Source organism: Sinocyclocheilus grahami, unplaced genomic scaffold (assembly GCF_001515645.1).
Source record: "Sinocyclocheilus grahami isolate Dianchi unplaced genomic scaffold, SAMN03320097.WGS_v1.1 scaffold696.1, whole genome shotgun sequence".
Classification (NCBI taxonomy): domain Eukaryota; kingdom Metazoa; phylum Chordata; class Actinopteri; order Cypriniformes; family Cyprinidae; genus Sinocyclocheilus; species Sinocyclocheilus grahami.
The window spans coordinates 348446-366465 of NW_015505875.1; the positions used below are offsets into that span (position 1 = coordinate 348446).

The 18020-nt window shown below is 36.0% G+C and overlaps 1 protein-coding gene across 4 annotated transcripts in view; it reads right to left on the reverse strand.

The window, feature by feature from the left end:
• trappc8 (trafficking protein particle complex subunit 8) overlaps positions 1-18020 on the reverse strand; it is a 58836-nt gene that overhangs the window by 16484 nt on the left and 24332 nt on the right. For all 4 annotated transcript variants that reach the window (XM_016243672.1, XM_016243671.1, XM_016243670.1 and 1 more), the window contains 11 exons: positions 15876-15984; positions 12402-12596; positions 10907-11055; positions 10746-10820; positions 10532-10625; positions 10267-10424; positions 7629-8062; positions 6036-6213; positions 5580-5676; positions 678-746; positions 320-378 (listed from right to left, as the gene is read on the reverse strand). In XM_016243672.1, the coding sequence (XP_016099158.1) occupies positions 320-378; positions 678-746; positions 5580-5676; positions 6036-6213; positions 7629-8062; positions 10267-10424; positions 10532-10625; positions 10746-10820; positions 10907-11055; positions 12402-12596; positions 15876-15984 (1617 nt within the window). The remainder of the gene's footprint in view (positions 1-319; positions 379-677; positions 747-5579; positions 5677-6035; positions 6214-7628; positions 8063-10266; positions 10425-10531; positions 10626-10745; positions 10821-10906; positions 11056-12401; positions 12597-15875; positions 15985-18020) is intronic.

Sequence of the window (18020 nt, forward strand, 5' to 3'; positions counted from 1 at the left end):
TAAGGGGCGTAACATTTCCGTCACACACTTGAGGTATTCGGCCAATCACAATGCACTGGATAGCTGGCCAATCACAGCACACCTCACTTTTCAGATCACTGGAGCTTTGTAAAAATCGACACGTTTCAGAAAGGCGGGGCATAGAGGAGAAACAATAATGTACAGTATGTGGAAAATTTGTTTTTTGAACTTTAAACCGCATAAACACATTCCATTACACCAAATACACCAAATAATGTTATTTTTAACAACATCATATGACCCCTTTAATTCTCAGTATCGATCTGAACTAGTAGTGAGAACAAAAGGGCATTCTCACTTGTTCGTTGCCGAGGTTGAGGTCGGCAAAGGTGTATTTTTCTGCTGCATCTGAAGTAGCTGAGGCATTGAGGGAAAAAAATGTCAGTATGTTCAAACTTCATTATGTTAACCAGTTTGCTGCGTTTTCATTGGCTGTGAGCAGCTGTGATTGTGGAGGCAAAGTCACATCTATGAATTTATTCAATTCAATAAGAAAATTGTCCACCTCAACAGAGTTTTTATGTGCATTTTGGAAATCAGATTCACATCTTGGTCTTTCCAGACAGAATTTATGCAACGGTGCAAATTTAGCATGGAATGGAAATACATAGAATACATGAGGGTTTGTGTGCATGTGTGTGGACTGGACGCCCCACCTTCCTCCGTTCTGCATCTGGTGGCTTTGAAGCACAGCTTCCCTCTCTCCCTGCTGGCCAGCTTAGAGTCTGCAAACAACACGAAATGAAGGCAAAAACAAGAAAGATGATGAATGCCCATCCATTTCTTCACAGAAAATCTTTCTTTTTGCTGCTCCCACATCAGATAATCAAATACAGAAAAACAGTTCAGATGTCAAGGCCAGTTAATTAACTCTTCAAAGCAAAGTCAGAATTTTAAAGTGCGTTTTGTTGCCCTTGCTCCATATTTTACAAGTTGTTTTCCGTGTGTCAAAGTTTTAGTTTTAATTAGCGACAGCATTTATGAACTCAGCATCTTCATGTGAACTCAGGTCATAATTACACTTATTTTAATATGCCATATGATAGTTTTGTGTGCGTAACAGTCCAAAAAGTAATTATTAGTGATCGACCGATATTGATATTTTATAACCGATACCAATTATTTGCATGTTTATGTGCCCGATAACCGATATGCAGAACCGATATTTATTTACTGTTATAAAGTAAATAAATGACTGAATGAAGTAAGTCCATACTTCACTTTGGTTTTTCCTCCTTTCAGTCATCTTAAAAAAAGTGCTGAAAATTAGCAGTCTTTCATGTTAAATGTAATCTTCACATTACAACAATATAAAAACATTTCATTTAAAGCATCAGCATTAACACTAATATTAACAATAAGCAAAATAAATATAGAAGGTCTAATGTTTTCAAATGGAGAATATAAATAAAGGAAAGGAGTCATATCAACTTAATTTTAAACTACAGTTTTAGTAGGTTTATAAGATGTTTAATAGGATAAAGAGTGAAGAATAATTCACTGGATAATGTTAATTCCCTGAATAATATTTTCTGGAATATTGAAATATAACAAACAAAACATCGTATTTTATTGCCTCAAAACATCCACAAGATGGCGGCGTTTATCGGTGAATCCGATATTACAAAACCGATATCCGATTACTGTAAAATGCTGTAGACAACAGAGAGCGAAATTAAATTCAGCACTTTTATTTACAACATGCGCCCATTCATGGCTTCATATTATTTAATTCACGCAAAGTTACGTCTTTATTGGGACAGGACTTGACGGATTATTTTACATGACTCCGTGAGTTTGTCTCTATTTCTTTGAGCCAAGCTGCATAAACTGCATATCAGGCATTTGTGTAATACATCTCATTTGTATGGTGGCCGAGAAGTGCAGAACAAACCACAATTCTGAAAACAAAAGAACAAATTACAAACGCAAATGCAAGTCTAAACATAAATTTATTTAGTAAAAAGTGGCTGTGAAACATCAGCTCTAGTGGCGCAGATGGATAAGCGCTTCACCTACTTTTTGATGCGATCGACCCGGGTTTGATCCCGCCTTTTGCCGAACTTTTTTTCCCTCCCTTTTCAAATCTCGTATTAGCAATGGATTTTATTTACACTAAGTGAAAATAGCAGTACTTTTAGCAATATGCTATTTACACTAAGTGCAAATACCTAGTTACACTATGTTAAAATAGCAGGATTTCTACTATCAAGTATACTACTTGTTGCAAATAGTGGCAATTATCTGCACTTCAGTATTGTAGTACATTATAAAACAGTATGCAATAATAACGTATTGAGTGTAAATTATAATTTTAATTTAAATTATTAAATGGATGCCACCTTATTGGTACTATAAAGCCCTCCCTACACCTACCCTAACCCTACCCGATACTTTATTTTCAACTTTTTGATTATTTCCTTAATTTTTATCGAAAATAAATGCCTTTACGATGTGATACGAGATTTGAAAAGTTCGGCAAAAAGCGGGATCAATCCCCGGGTCGATCACGTCAAAAAGCCAAGGGCAAGCGCTTATCCATCTGCGCCACTGGAGCTGATGTTTCACAGCCACTTTTTACTAAATGTAAATATACGCCCCGTATATTTTATTCCATAGTAAGGGCAATTCATACAATACATTTAAACTGAGTTTCTTTAATACCATCTCCGAACTTTCTACCACGACTCTGCTGTTCTTCGGCTGGTTCTTCCTGTATATGTTGATTGACAGATGTCTCGTCCAGTCAGCGGTGAGTAATCCCAAACCAATGGCACGGTCTCAAACTATACCTACTTTTTCCAGTTTGTCTGAATTGTCGTTGTGTTTTCTGACTTGTTATTTTGTTTTCGAATTTGTCATTGTGTTTTCTGACTTGTTATAATGTTTTCTGAATTGTTGTTGTGCTTTCTGAATTATTTTGTTTTTTAGACTTGCATTTGCGTTTGTAATTTGTTATTTTGTTTTCAGAATTGTGATTTGTTCTGCACTTCTCGTCCAGATCTTAAAAACACAAGACCTTTTAATTCCATGATGCTCAGTGTCCTTTCATGTCTCAAGCCTAAGATGCTAAACATAGTGGTTGGCTGGAGCCAAAAGTTGAATAGAATTTTTTTTTCTGCATTCAAAGACTAACGACAAGGCAGTATTCTTCATTTGTTTGTAGCTGTAGGTTCCTGCTCCATCTCCTCAGGTTGAAGTCACTCTTTTCCTTCAGACCAATAAATTAATTAAAAGTACTGAATTAAAAAAAACTTCCAAAAGCCAATGTAGCGTAAAACATAAATACAGATAAACAACACCAGCCGCTGGGCTTCTGTATGAAACAGAAGATTGATTTTACAAGTTCACACACTTAAAAAGCAGACACCGATTTAGCTTTGGAAGTGGTGCGCTCGGTTAAAGACGCATTGAAGCCATAAGTTCTTGTCCACATATTTTCACATTATTAAATGTATTTACCTCATCCAAGCTGACGGTACGGGACGATCACATGCACGGGATTCAATTTTCAATTTAGTTAGCCACTAAAATGCGTATGCCTGCATGTTTTACACACTCAGCACAATTTCAAAGTGGCCTAATTTCATCTCAGCATTTCAGAGCTGCTGGGACATCCACTCTCTTAGCAGGATGGCACAGGACCGTGCACAGTGGAAATGGAGCGTCAGACGGGCATTGGACACCAACGGGCGTGAGCCCATGGAATGATGGATGGATGGATGGCATCACTTTCTGCAGCGCATTTCTCTCTCTTAAGGTATCAGCCGTACAGATGACTCAAAACAAATGCAATGTGACCCACTTTCAATAGGCCATTTAAAAGCTGCAGGTCATGGAGTGTATCATCCCGTGTCTGTACCCACTCCCAGCTTCTTTTGATACTCTGCTTGCCCTGCTGGCATGCAATCAAGTTCCTCTGCATCAATATTCACAGTGCTGGAGGTACAGTACATATGGATTAATGTAGGCAGATCGCTCTTTTCACAGCACCTCAAAACAGATCAAGTCTGATGGTTCAAAGGAACAACAGATGGACCCCCAAATATGACAATTCCCTTGCGAGAGACCCCCATCCTAAAATATAAAGGTGGTTTATACAGAAAGCAATTTATGATGTATATAAAAAAAAAATACACTACACTTAGTATTTTACACAGTATAAATGTTATTTTAATACATGCAAATATATAGCTGCCTTTATATTTTAAGAAAGTATTTCTCTACCAAAGAGTAGAGAACAATTTGATAAAAAAACACTAGGTGTAAACAAGAAGAATCAAGCTATTGTTTTTAATCTGAGATGAGACAAGAGGAAATAACATCATTTAATGAAGGACCACCATTATGAATTGTGGATATTTTGCTATGCATCTCGTTTTTTGTTGGATGGAGGAAAAAACTCATACTGGCTTGGAACTAGTGGTCAACCGATATATCGCCAAGGCCGATATATTGGCCGATATTTGGCATTTTTCAAATAGCAGCATCGGCCGATAAGTTTTTCTTTTTGGCCGATGTGTTAGAGGCGGGACTTCTATTTTGACGGCGCCGAGAACGGCTGCGGCAGCACCTGAGCACACAGTGCTCACATTCTCCCACTTGTTCGCTGTTGTCATTCAGTTCTGTCTAATACGGATAGAAGTCTATCTAATAATCAGATAGAACTGTTAAACAAAGGAATTAAAATGTATACAAAAAGTATTATAACGATTGCTTTAATATTATTAGTAACAGAAAGGCAAACATTATAATACATTCTCATTTGCCGTCAGCATTCAGCATATACGTATTTATATCATTTAAACAAATCTTTGAATGACTAATGAATGAACATTTAATTTCACAAACCTTGCAGTCGAATCTAGTTGAGATCTTGTGAAGTGTGCATTTGTATCCTGCATGATTGCATGTTCTCTGCGTGACGGTCGATCCGTGCAAATTGAATGCTGACAGGAGGAGAGTTCAGCGTCACTGGAGACACGCGATCGGCATACTTTAAACTCGTGACTGATTTCAAATTATGCTGCGCTTTATGCATTTGCCCACTGTCATATTCGTGTCATTTTCATTGCGTGCTGTATGTAAAATGAGTGTTACCTTGGCTTTATTTGAAAAAATAAATAAATAAATAAAAATTCCCAATGCACACAAACTTCCCAGAATACTGAGTGCCCTGTTGGTTACAGTGTTTACTTCCTTTTTAATTAGATTTTTATTAAATATTTATTTATTTGTGAAAATGCTTTGTCTTCTAAAGTTTAAGTATGTTTATTTTACACAATTATTTTTAATCCATTTTCAAATGATTTCAAATTTCTTAAATATAAATTAAAATAAATAAAATTATATCGGCCACCCTGCTTTCCAAGATATCGGCATCGGCTGTCAAAAAACCCATATCGGTCGACCACTACTTGGAACCAAATAAAGGAGCGATCCACAGTCTACCAAGCAATGTGGAGCAATGCACTTAACCCCAGGTGGCTGCAGGAGGAGTGAAACTGTCTGCTAAGCGACTAAGTGCATGTAACCAGAGCATACTGGAGGATTCATACCTTCATCTCCCACAGGGTTGATGCACTTATGCAGCCTCCACTGCCGACTGCTGCTGGACACCTGAACTATGTGGAACTCACGAACACTTGCTTCACTCTGACACAGAGAGAGAGAGAGAGAGAGAAGAGTCAAATCAACACACATCATTCACGAGAGATGAGATTAAACTGATCTCCACAGAGAAATCAACTCAGATCACAGAGGAATGGATGGTGACTGTGTGAAAACTAATGATTTGGACTGTCAATTTAATATGATACACTAATATAATATACTCGTATTATAATCCTCCTAAACTTGAATCTTTGCATACAAGTTGAGATAAAGCACATCATAATTTCACATCTGTGCATCCCTAATGCGACAATGTTCACATGTTTCATGAAGTGCAAGAACAGAAAGTATTAAAATGAAAAAGAAAAACATGAGCAGTCCATGTGTGGGAAAGAGCTCACTGTGTTAATGTTCTCCACGTCCACAAAGACCAACATGCTGCCGTTTTTCTCCTCTGCTTCTTGCTGTTCTTCTGTCTCTCTCTCTCTGCCGTGCAGTGTGTTGCTGCGGCTGGCCGTGGCTCTGACGCTTAGAGAGCGGCTTGTGCAGATGAAAGCAGTGTGTCGAAGGACCCTGTGACTAAAAGTTTCAGAGAAACGAAGATGAGTCACTGGAATTCATGTGGTAGTTTTCAAACTCTAAATGATGTTAAAGGTCAATTAGTCCTCTTTAAACGGCAGACAGCAAATTTCCAAATGAAAAAGCATACGCTTATGTTTGATTATCAGCCACTTAACAGCACAAAACCACAACTGCTCAGCATCAGCAGTATCCAGTGAAAGGAAATGAAAATATCTTTAACACTATGTAGAATAAGTTATATTTTGGAGATTCTGCCTTTATTAGTACAGTTGAGACGACACAGGAACCAATATTTTTACATTTCTACTTATTGTGTTAAATGATGCCATTTTTGGGTCTCTAAAAATAGCAACTATCACCACTAGACCACTTTGCTTTTAACAGGAAACAATGGCATTCACAGGTATTGTTTGTATAAATAAGTAGATAACAATAAACAACTAATGTACATTTACATTACAAAACCTGCTCCATATTTATAACTATTACATAAATGTAATCGCATAACATTTTTATAAAAACTATTTATATTATTTTTACTATTATTACAATATTATTACTATTTATAAAAGTATTAGCAAGGATTATATAAACACTATTGTTACTAATATTACTATTAGTATTAATATTATAACTATATTATTATTGTTACTAATAACCACAGCAGCATTTGTATGGACAATGACATTAATTTATTAACTATTATTACCATATTATTTATAATAGTATTAATATATTATACATAAACTATATATAATAGTAAAATTGTTATTAATATTAATATATAATAACATATATATAATATATAATTATTATTATATTATTGTTGTACTATTATTATTATAGTTACTGTTAATTATTATTATTATATATAATAATTATTATTTAATAATAACTTTTGTATTATAAGACATTAAAAATTTTAAAAAATAATTAGTAACTGGTTTAAAACATTCATAATAAAAAAAAATGTATATTGTTGTAGTCTAATGATTTAAAAAAATGTATTTATTCAATTAAAAATGTTGTTATCGGACACTTAAATACAACCTTCTTTATTAGTATTGCAATATATTGTATTGTATATATAATTAAACATATATTTCTTTGCTATACAAATATTGCAATACACTTTAAAAAGTATACTAAAGTTTTAGTGAAAAAAAAAAAAATGCATATCTTTAAACAATAGGCTGCTACTACTACCATGTGAAGTCTTAGTTGCATTTAATTTCCTAGATTGCAAAATGAAAATAAGACAAAGGCTTGAACCCATAAATCCAAGTGCACTTAGTGAATTAATCAGTTCTGGCCTGGCCAGTTCACACAGGCCTGAGTAATCCTGCTTAAACCCTGCACAGTTCTTTGTATTGTCCATTATTAGTCCAAATAAAGCTAAAATGGCCACATACCTGAGTTTGGCAGTCTTCTCTGTACTCTCATAGTAAAAGAGGAAGTTGATTTCATGGACACCCTCTTGGTCAGGTCCCCTGAGCCACAGTGGGATCTGTAACGCCTCCCCAGGTCCCAACACACCTCGTGATAAGGGAATCTCCGTCACCACCAACTGATCACTGCTGGTGACCCCGAACACTGCTGGTGACACGAGCGACACAGTCGCCACTGATGGGGGCATGGCCACAGTCTTGTATGCGGAACAGTGCTCTGCTGCTGTGGGGGTCACTGGGGTAAGGTCAGAGGTGGCACTGCCGAATGTGAAGAACTCTGGGTGTGTGGACCCCACCCGAAGACCAGTGAGAGGGACTGCACTCACATTTACAAACTCCACCCACGCTTTTCGGATCTCACCACTCAATAAACCAGTGGGGAAGTTAATGAAAAACACCTAGGTGGAAAAGGAAAGAGAAACAGTAATTACATGGTTTACTATTATAGTTTGACGATTGGCATAAAGTCTGGCACACATGTAGCTTACTCTTGCAAAGAACCGCCACTTAACCCTGCCAGGGGCAGGAAGTAAATAAATAATTTAGGGCTAAAATAAAAAAAACAGAAATAAAATAAACTGCTTACAATATGAATTTCTGTTAATGATGTGTTACTAATTTCAGTGTTACTGAAGGCAAAATGTTTAATGCAAAATAATAATAAAATATTAGTATTTTGTAAGGAAAAATGACGGTTTTTAATTTCATAATGGATTCTACTGCTTTTTTACATGGTGATATAATAATAAAAATTTGATCTTAAAATGAATCTGGACTGACTTTGTTAAAACCTTTTCAAGAGTGTTAGCAGAATAAAAAAATGCCTCGTGACTAGAATATCAGTCGAACTGAATCTTTCACAAGATGATACATGAGATGATGCATACAAAACCATTCTGATTTTGACTTAGTCAAGCCAAGAAAATCAAATGTTTGAAATTTGAAAATGGAATTGTGTCTGGGCCTGAAAGGGTTAAACAGAGAGCAATGCAACAGTTAATCACAGTAAAAAAAAAACATAATTAATCATTTTTTGTTACATGTGTGAAATTGACATTATCACAACAATCGAGTGCAAAGTGCAAACTTATTCACATAAGAGCATAGATCTCAGTCAAAGTCTTTCAGTCCAAAATCAGTAATTACTGATTATTTCACAGACATAACTAAAGCACAGCTTGAGGACTTTGTACACTATCTTTTTCAAAAGAGATTCAATGCCTTGAAATAAAAACTTAAATCCACTTCCTCAGAAGACCTCACGTGGGCACCCTGAATCTTAGAAGCATTGGAACATATGATTTTTGCCAGCTTGACAGTCTTTTTTTGTGATCTTTCTGTAAAAAGATTAAATTTTGGGACTTCAACAAGTGAACCAAAATCTTCATTATAATACCAACATTTTTGAGTCAAATGAATCATTGAATCAGAATTTGATTAAAATAAAGGAATAGTTCTCCCAAAAGCAAAAATTAGCTGAAAATGTACTCACCTCAGGTTATCTAAGATATAGATTGGTTTGTTTCTTCATCTGAATAGATTTGGAGAAATGTAGCATTACATCACTTGCTCATCAATGGATCCTCAGTGAATGGGTGCCGTCAGAATGAGAGTCCAAACAGCTGACAAAAACGTCACAATAATCCACAAGACTCCAGTACATCAATTAATTTCTTGTAAAGTGAAAAGCTGCGTGTTTTTAATAAACAAACCCATCAAGATGTTCTTAACTTTATATTGTTGCTTCTGGCTAAACTATGAGTCCATAATCCATATTAAAACTTCCTCCAATGAAAAAAAAATCCATCCTCTGTTGTCCTCTCACATCAAAATCCACCGACATATTTGTTTAGAACTGTTTTTGCTTGTAAACTGTGCTTAGTTTGTGCATGTTTCTCTCCTGATTCAGATGAGATGACTTGTTCACCGAAGAAAGCAATATTATAGATAGAGGACTCATATTTTAGCCAGAAGCAATGATTTGAAGCTAAAAATGATGGATTTGATTTTCACTTCACAAGTTGTTAATTGATGGACTGGAGTCATGTGGATTATTGTGATGTTTTTATCAGCTGCATGGACTCTCATTCTGAGCACCCATTCACTGCAGAGGATCCGTTGGTGAGCAAGTGATGTAATGCTAAATATATCCAAACGTGTTGTGATGAAGAAAAACTCATCTACATCTTGGATGGCCTGAGGGTGATACATTTTCAGTAAATTTTAAATTTTGGATAAACTATTTCTACAAGTGATACAGATATTTTGAACAGATAAAAAAAAAAAAAAACTGAACTTGCTCTTACTTGATTTTTCCAGACATTTAAAACATAGACGCTAATAAATTATTTAAATCACTGCAATATTCACAATATATAGCTTCATTTTACATATCCCCACCAAATTCATTCTGAATATATAGTGAATGTTCAATTAATCACTCAGACCTTGCAGTGCAATATGAGCACAGTAAATCATTAAACTGTCTCAGTTTAACTGTGACGAGTGCTTTTATACTAGATCTGCTCTCAGTTCTCAGGACCATTCTAAATCCATTAGTTTATTAAAGCTCAAAATCAAAGTTTGACACCCTCAAACACACCTCCAATAAGGGCATAGGTGGAGTGATAATGGGGTCCAGGCGGCGGTCTGGTCCATATCCGACGGAAGTCTTTTCTTCTTTGGTCATATTGAGTCTGGGTCCCTGGATCTCCAGATTCTGCTGTCCACGAACACACACCAGATCCTCGGCCAGCGAGCCTGCAACACAAACCAGTCACATCTACAGTTAGTGTTACATCAGATAAATAACTAACTGTTGGTCTCAGAGTTTACAAAACATCAAAGAATGAGTGTTTGTGATACACCTTCACTGTTGCCCACTTCTCCAGTGCCCAGGTTGTACACCACACCAAGAACATGCAACTCTCCGGTCTTATGAGGAAGCAACTTCAAACGGGCCTGAGAAAGCGAGAGTGAGACAGCCCAGAACAAACACGAGAACAAAAAGTCCATTCAGGTAAAGCAATGGTGAAAAAGAGAAATTAGAAGAGGAGAGATAAGAGAAAAAGGCGCACGAACCACTTTGGTCTCCTCTGGACTTATGGTGAACTCTGGAATGACTTGCGTATCAATGATGTCTTTGAGGGCCGTGGTCTGGAATGGATTCAAATCAAACTGATGAGAAACTCAAAGCTGGGCACCTCAGGCACGAAGAGCCGAGAGACAATTAACAGTCTTACTTCTTTCTCATTGCTGACGGTTTCTCCGGTTGCGCCGCCCTGAGGGTCAGAGAAGCCTTTCAGAGTAAACTTCCACAGCAGAGACAGAGCCGACAAAGCCAAAGGAACCTTCAGGGGATTACGGAAAACCACCTCCACAATGATGGGCTCTGTGATGCAAAAACAAGAAAGAAGCCAATGTATTAACAGCAAACGACATGATGGGAAGCAGGAACAATACATGACTCAGATCTGAGGATGTACCGGTTGAGCTGGTACAGTAAAACTACAAAAGGCTCAATAAATCCTGAAGTATCAATACAGTCATTATGTCACATAAAAATATACATTTAAATACACATATATGCATGGGATTGTGTGACAATTATTATTTGTTTGTTTTAATCTATTTATAAGATCATGTTCTGTAATTGTTGTTAACAACTGATGAACAAAAACAGCAATCTGATCATATGTAGTTTAGGCCTAAATTATGGCATTCAAATATACATTACCATACACATTACAGTGAAAACATTAATATCAGGGCTGCACGATTTGGCAAATAAATAAAATTGCAATTTTTATTTTTGGTTAAAATTGCAATTTGTGATTTAAAATGCAATTTATAAAATCAATTAACAGTAACCATATACAATATATATATATATATATATATATATATACACACATATATAAAGAACACCATATGACAAAAAATAATAATTATAATTATTAATATATGCTAAATAAAAATATTAAACAAAATAAGAAATATTACTCTTGTAATAGCACTTTCATTATTAAAATAGAGTATTTAAGCATAAATCAAACAATATAATAATTAGAAAATAATAATAATAACAATAATAATTTTATTTTACAGAAAAACTGCAAGGTTACCTGTTAACATGCAGGCAGCATGTAACTATAAATCATTAGAAAGGTACCTAATTACACACAAAAACTCTTGAATCATTTTGTTTAGAAATAGTATGCTTTATGTGATGTGCAATGCTGCTGAAATATTTGCTAATGAGGAATACAAAGAAGTAGGAAGATGGCAGCATCACTAAAGGGTGTTTGCAGGTTCATCCTGTTCCCCTCTCGCTGTGGGGGTGTCGACAGGTGAATATCCGGCAATTATGATAACTAATTCATTTCTGTGATCAATACTAGTCTTACTTACATCACTACACATACCACTGATGAGGCTGCAAGAGAATTCAATCAGGTCAAATACAGGTAGCTCATGAAATAGAGGAAAGCAAATGGTGAATAATTCATCTCAGTCTAATTAAATATACAACTAACAAACCAAGACTGCAGCCCCGCAAGACATCAAATGCAATAAGGAAGACACTAAACCACATCAAAACCTCCACAGAATTCAAGCGTTTGTGTCAATGGAGCAGTCAAGGCAGTATAGATGTCTTCAAATAAAAAACTGGAAGACCAGATATAAAGCACAAATAAAATTGCTTAAAAAGCAGTTGATGCACGAGGGATAACGTACCCTCTACTACGGCGAGGGGGTATCTGAGGTTGTCCGTCTGACTGTTCAGGCAGCATTGGGAGGGCTGGAAGGTGATGGGCACCGTCCCTCTATTCGCCACTGAGACAACCCGCTCCTCCAACTCCCTCCACAGCTGGGAAAGATCCCGGTCAAACTCCTGCTCCAAAGAGACATGAGTTGCAGCTTGTTTCTCACCTGTGGAAAATCAAGTAAGAGATTACATAATGCAACTGGTAGAATTATCAAAAATTTAAGTTAAAATGGGTATAAAATAAAAAAAAAATTATAAAATGGACGGGTATAGAAGGTAAATTTGTGACACTGATCTTTTGACACCATGCACAGGTCATATGTTCTGCTTCCACTGAAGCTCAAGACTCTCTGGATCATTCCCGATAAAGCACAAGATCATTGGGTTTCCCTCATAGACTGTATAAAAACATGGACGTAGTGTCCGTGATGTCACCCATAGGTTTCTGAAGAGCATTTTTGAAGCCCAAAGTGGGCGGAGCCGGCCATCACCATCTTGGCAGAGCGTCACTTCTGGATAATCTAAAATGGGCAAAGAGGCGGGATGTGGGTGGAGCTGGTTGCTGAAACCACGCCCACCTAGCGCTCCAGTGGTGACAGCAGCAGCAGTCCACCGGTCACTCAAGTGGCCACGCCCTTAATTATTCAGAACCTTAAGGCTTAATATAATTTAAACGGATGAGACATAAAAATAAAAAAAATCACCCTCTCACAGTTGTCATGAAGGGCAAAATTAGCTATATAGACCAAAACCACTTTTTATACCAGGCTGTAAACATTTTTTTTGCTGTAAATTTGGGCATTTTAACATGGGGGGGTCTATGGAACTGACTCCCTTTTGGAGCCAGCCTCTAGCCAGTCGATGAATTGCAGTTTAAGTCACTTCCGTGTTGGTTTCAAGAGAAAGACCGGAAGGTTGCCGCTTGGTTTCCATTCACACATTTCTTCTCTCCTTACAAATATGATTGACAAATCATGGAAGCGTAAAGGGAATATTATGGAAATCAAGAATAAATAAACTCAAGAGAGTTGGCTTATGTCCAATCAGCCGGTGTCTCAGAGGATACTTGGGATTCAGAGCCTAAGGCAAGTGGTGCATTGGAAGAGACAACAGGTTCATACATTCATCATTCAACACACACCACTAAAGCCTCCCTCCCTTTTCAGTGTGAGATCCAGGCAAAGACTTTAATTAAAAATGTTTTCACACCTCCTCAGGCCTGGTCTCTTCACTACATCATTTACTCATCATTTTTTTCAACACACATCTGAGTTCCGTGATATTCCTGAAATGAGTATTTTTGTTTGCTTCTCTTTAATTAAATTAAAGCTCGTTGCAGATATGGAATGTGGTAGTCCATGTCCTTTCTCTCAATTTAAATGTAATTTATTCAGTGATGTAAGGAGCGGCCCCTTAGCAATGCTCCTCTTTTTTGAGTCTCATTTGCAGTTCTCACAGGAAATTACTTTTTTTCCCCGAGAACATAAATGGTGCTGTGTTCATCTTCATTTCACTGTGGGCATGATGGAAGAAAGGTCATCGCAACTGAATGTGGATGTCAAAATATGTCATTTGTAACACTAGTGCTGTGCTATGTTTATTTGTGTGCAGGAACAGTCAATTATGTCATGTTCAGTTCATATAAGGCAATATGCTTGCTTTTTGTATGAATAACTAAAATTACCATCTGTTTCCCATAAAAATGCTTGGTATATTCTGTTGAAAGGTTTAGGGTTGGTAAGATTTTTTTAAATATTTTTTAAAAGTATTCTCTTATGCCCACCAAAGGTGCATTAATTTGATCAAAAATACAGTAAAACAGTAATATTGTGAAATATTACTACAATTTAAAATAACTTTATCATATATTTTTAAATATAATTCATTTCTGTGATGCAAAGTAGGCTTGCTGTGATAGATGGTACTGACGGTGATACCGGTGTTAAGCCGCAACACCGGTTATGTCACTTGCCCACCGCGGCACCGACCCCCAACGTCGTTTTGATTTTTTTATAGCAATAAAACTCATTTAGTTCAGTAAAAGAACAGACACCACAATTAAAAACTGAACACAGCTGCTCAATGCAGCGTGCTGAACGACAGTCACATCACAGATCAGATTTCATTTCTCCAGTGAGGAGAGTGAGTCGAGCTGACTGACAAGAAGAATGGGGTTGGAGTTGAGGCAGACAAGATGATCGCGGATGATTTAGTTTCGAAACTAGATGCAAAAGCGCCTGTTTGGCAATATTTTGGATTTTGAAAAGCCTGTTTACTTTTGCCGTTTATCTAAGCTGATTTTGGAAGTTTTTTTAAACATTTGTTTCTTATTGAATTGGTTCCACATTGTTTGCTGATTTTTACTTTATTTAAACTTTGTGTCATTTATTTATTTATTTTTTACATCAAGGTGTATGCCGTGCCTCCAGGTTTTCTTACTCTTTTGCTAATAAACGTTCTACGTTTCTTATTTATTTGGTTATATATTATACATGTTTACTTGGCCTATTTCCAGTTTTGTATACCTATTTAAACTTTATGTAAGTTATTTGTTATTTTATATTAGGCATAGCCTGCCCTATAGCATGGTGTATTTTTATTTGTTTTGTTAATAAAAGTTCTATGTTTTATATATAGGCTAAAGTGAGTTTGCCATTGTATTTTGTTGTTGCATTCAAGCAATTAACGCCGAACTGCCGCTAATTCGATTAATTAATTCAACTATTTAAAAGCGAGGAAAACAGGGGAAATTCAAACGAACAATTGCTTTACGCAGAATTGCCGCTATTTGAAAGTGAAAGTAAAATGTGCATGCAGCTTTTACAAGCTATTTAAAAGCGAAGGAAAGCGAGGAAAAGAGGGAACGCCCCGCCCCCGCGGTGATACCGGTATTACCGGTGTTGTCACACGTCGATTAACTGGTGGGAAAATTTCCTCACTGTCACAACCCTAATGCAAAGCTGAATTTTCAGCATCATTACTCCAGTCTTCAGTGTCATATGATCCTTCAGAAATCATACGAATATGCTGATTTGCTGCTCAAGAAAGAATGCTGAAATCAGTTGTGCTGCTGAATATTTGTGTGTAAACTGTTTTTCAGGATTCGAAGAATAGAAAGTTCAAAATAACAGCATTTATTTGAAATAAATGAAAATGAAACATAAAATGTCTTTACAGCCACTTTTAATCAGTTTAATACATCCTTGCTGAAAAAAATAAATGTATTAATTTTAAAAAAAGTATGGACAACTTTTATGGCATTTTGTCATTTTTTGGGTGATTTTCACTGTATGCATGAGAGCAGCATGAACATTTTTCTAAATATCTCCTTTTGTGTTCATAACATGAGGGTGACTAAACGACTTTTATTTTTTCCATCATCTTCGTGTGAACTATCACTTTCTAGTGCACATGAATGTGTGAGACAGACGGAGGCTGCTTACCTTCGGCGAGTCTGCGTTCATGGCCGAAGAACACACGTGTTTGTGAGCTGTGCAGGCAGGGCAGAGGCAGCTGTGGGAGGGAGCCGTCACCACTCAACTGACTCATGCTCTGAGGGCAAAAAGTCAAAGTGTCAAGATCAACATCACTTGAAGAAATGGCTCTTCTTTTCACCTACAAGTTGTACTCAGGCATCCACGGAGTACCATCCCTTCTATTGATGCCTTCTGATTGGCCAACAAAGCTCATGTGATCACGCAGTGCTTCTGCACATTAAATATATGCCCCTAAATGATTAGAACTATGAGTAAAAAGATAACTACAGTGATTTTTCTAACTAAGCTTAAATAAAATATCTATATAATCAGAAAAAAAAATGGCAAAAGCACAAAAAAACAAATTAAAAAAAAAATCATTCAAAACAATTACAAATAAAAATAAAGAATTCAATAGTATATAAATAACACTAAAATAACATTGCAATTACACTTTAAATAACCACATTTGGAAGTCTCATTTCAATTCTGAATCATGGAAATGTGTTTTACAGAAGGGGTCTATATAGATAGTTGAGAATGATCATATATTGTATCAATGAACTGCACAAAGAGCTTTGCCGTCTATGATACGCGACACTGATATTTTACACAACTGTTTCTGGAGTGGTAGATGGGCACCATAAAACTCCCATTAAGAAACAAAACAAAGAAGAACGTTGTCATTTCCTCTTATTATGTATTCAGGCCGGGTGCTTGAAGGTGATGGAGTTCTGTGGACCAGAACCACCCAAGGCCAGAGTGTTGATGAAACAGACTCAACCAAACGATGACGAAAGAGCAGTCTCATGCAGAGACACAGACAGTTAAACTCAGGGCTAAAGTCTGATTGTAGTGGGAAAAAATCTGGGTCAGTGGCCTGAATGTGACACTACCAGAGTCTAGCTGCTTTCTGAGAGCGAAATAAAATGAAATGCAGGTTCAGTGGGATTAAAAATGTGATTACTATTTGATTAAATAGCAAAAATCCCAATGTGGTGTAACCATCAAGTAAAAACAGTAATAATATAAAAAGTAATATTTTCCTTACATGCCATTCAAAAGTGTGGGGTAGGTAAGATTTGTAATGTGTTTTGAAAGAGGTTTCTTTTTCTCACCAAGGCTGCATTTGTTTAATCAAATATACAGTAATACTCTAATATTGTGAAATGTTATTACAATTTAAACTAACTACTATTATATTCTACTTGAATTTAATTTAAATATTTTAATTTATTCCTGTGATGACAAAGCTGAATTTACAGCATCATTACTCCAGTCTTCAGTGTCACGTGATCCTTCAGAAAGCATTCTAATATGCTCATTTGCTGCTCAAGAAACATTTCTTAATATTACCACTGTTGAAATCAGTTGTGCTGCTTAATATTTTTTTTCAGGAATCTTTAATGAATAGAAAGTTCAGAAGAACAGCATTTAGAAAAAAACATATATATAGATAGATAGATAGATAGATAGATAGATAGATAGATAGATAGATAGATAGATAGATAGATACTGACCCCAAACTTTTGAACAGTAGTGTATATTCCAAGTTAAAAAGTATTTAGTACAAATATCATGAATTAATCATTCTAATGATTCATATTTATAATATTTTAACAAAACCGCCATCCTTCAATGAGACTTTTCTTGTACCAAGAGTTTATTATAAAAAGCAAATATGATTTAAAATTTTAAAGTCAATTTTGATTGCATCTTTACTAAAGGCCCGTTCACACAAGGCAGATAACTATAATGTTTTAATAACTGCTCTAATTCTATAAAAATAGGGAAGTTCACACCACAACTCTAACGATAACGACACAAAAGAACTATAACATTGATATACAGCTGATGAACGATAAAAACGTTGGCCGACAGACGACATAACTGCAACGCTCTCTTAATAAACAGAACGTTATCGTCAGTTGGTATGGCTAATATGCTCATTTGCTGCTCAAGAAACATTTCTTAATATTACCACTGTTGAAATCAGTTGTGCTGCTTAATATTTTTTTTCAGGAATCTTTAATGAATAGAAAGTTCAGAAGAACAGCATTTAGAAAAAAACATATATATAGATAGATAGATAGATAGATAGATAGATAGATA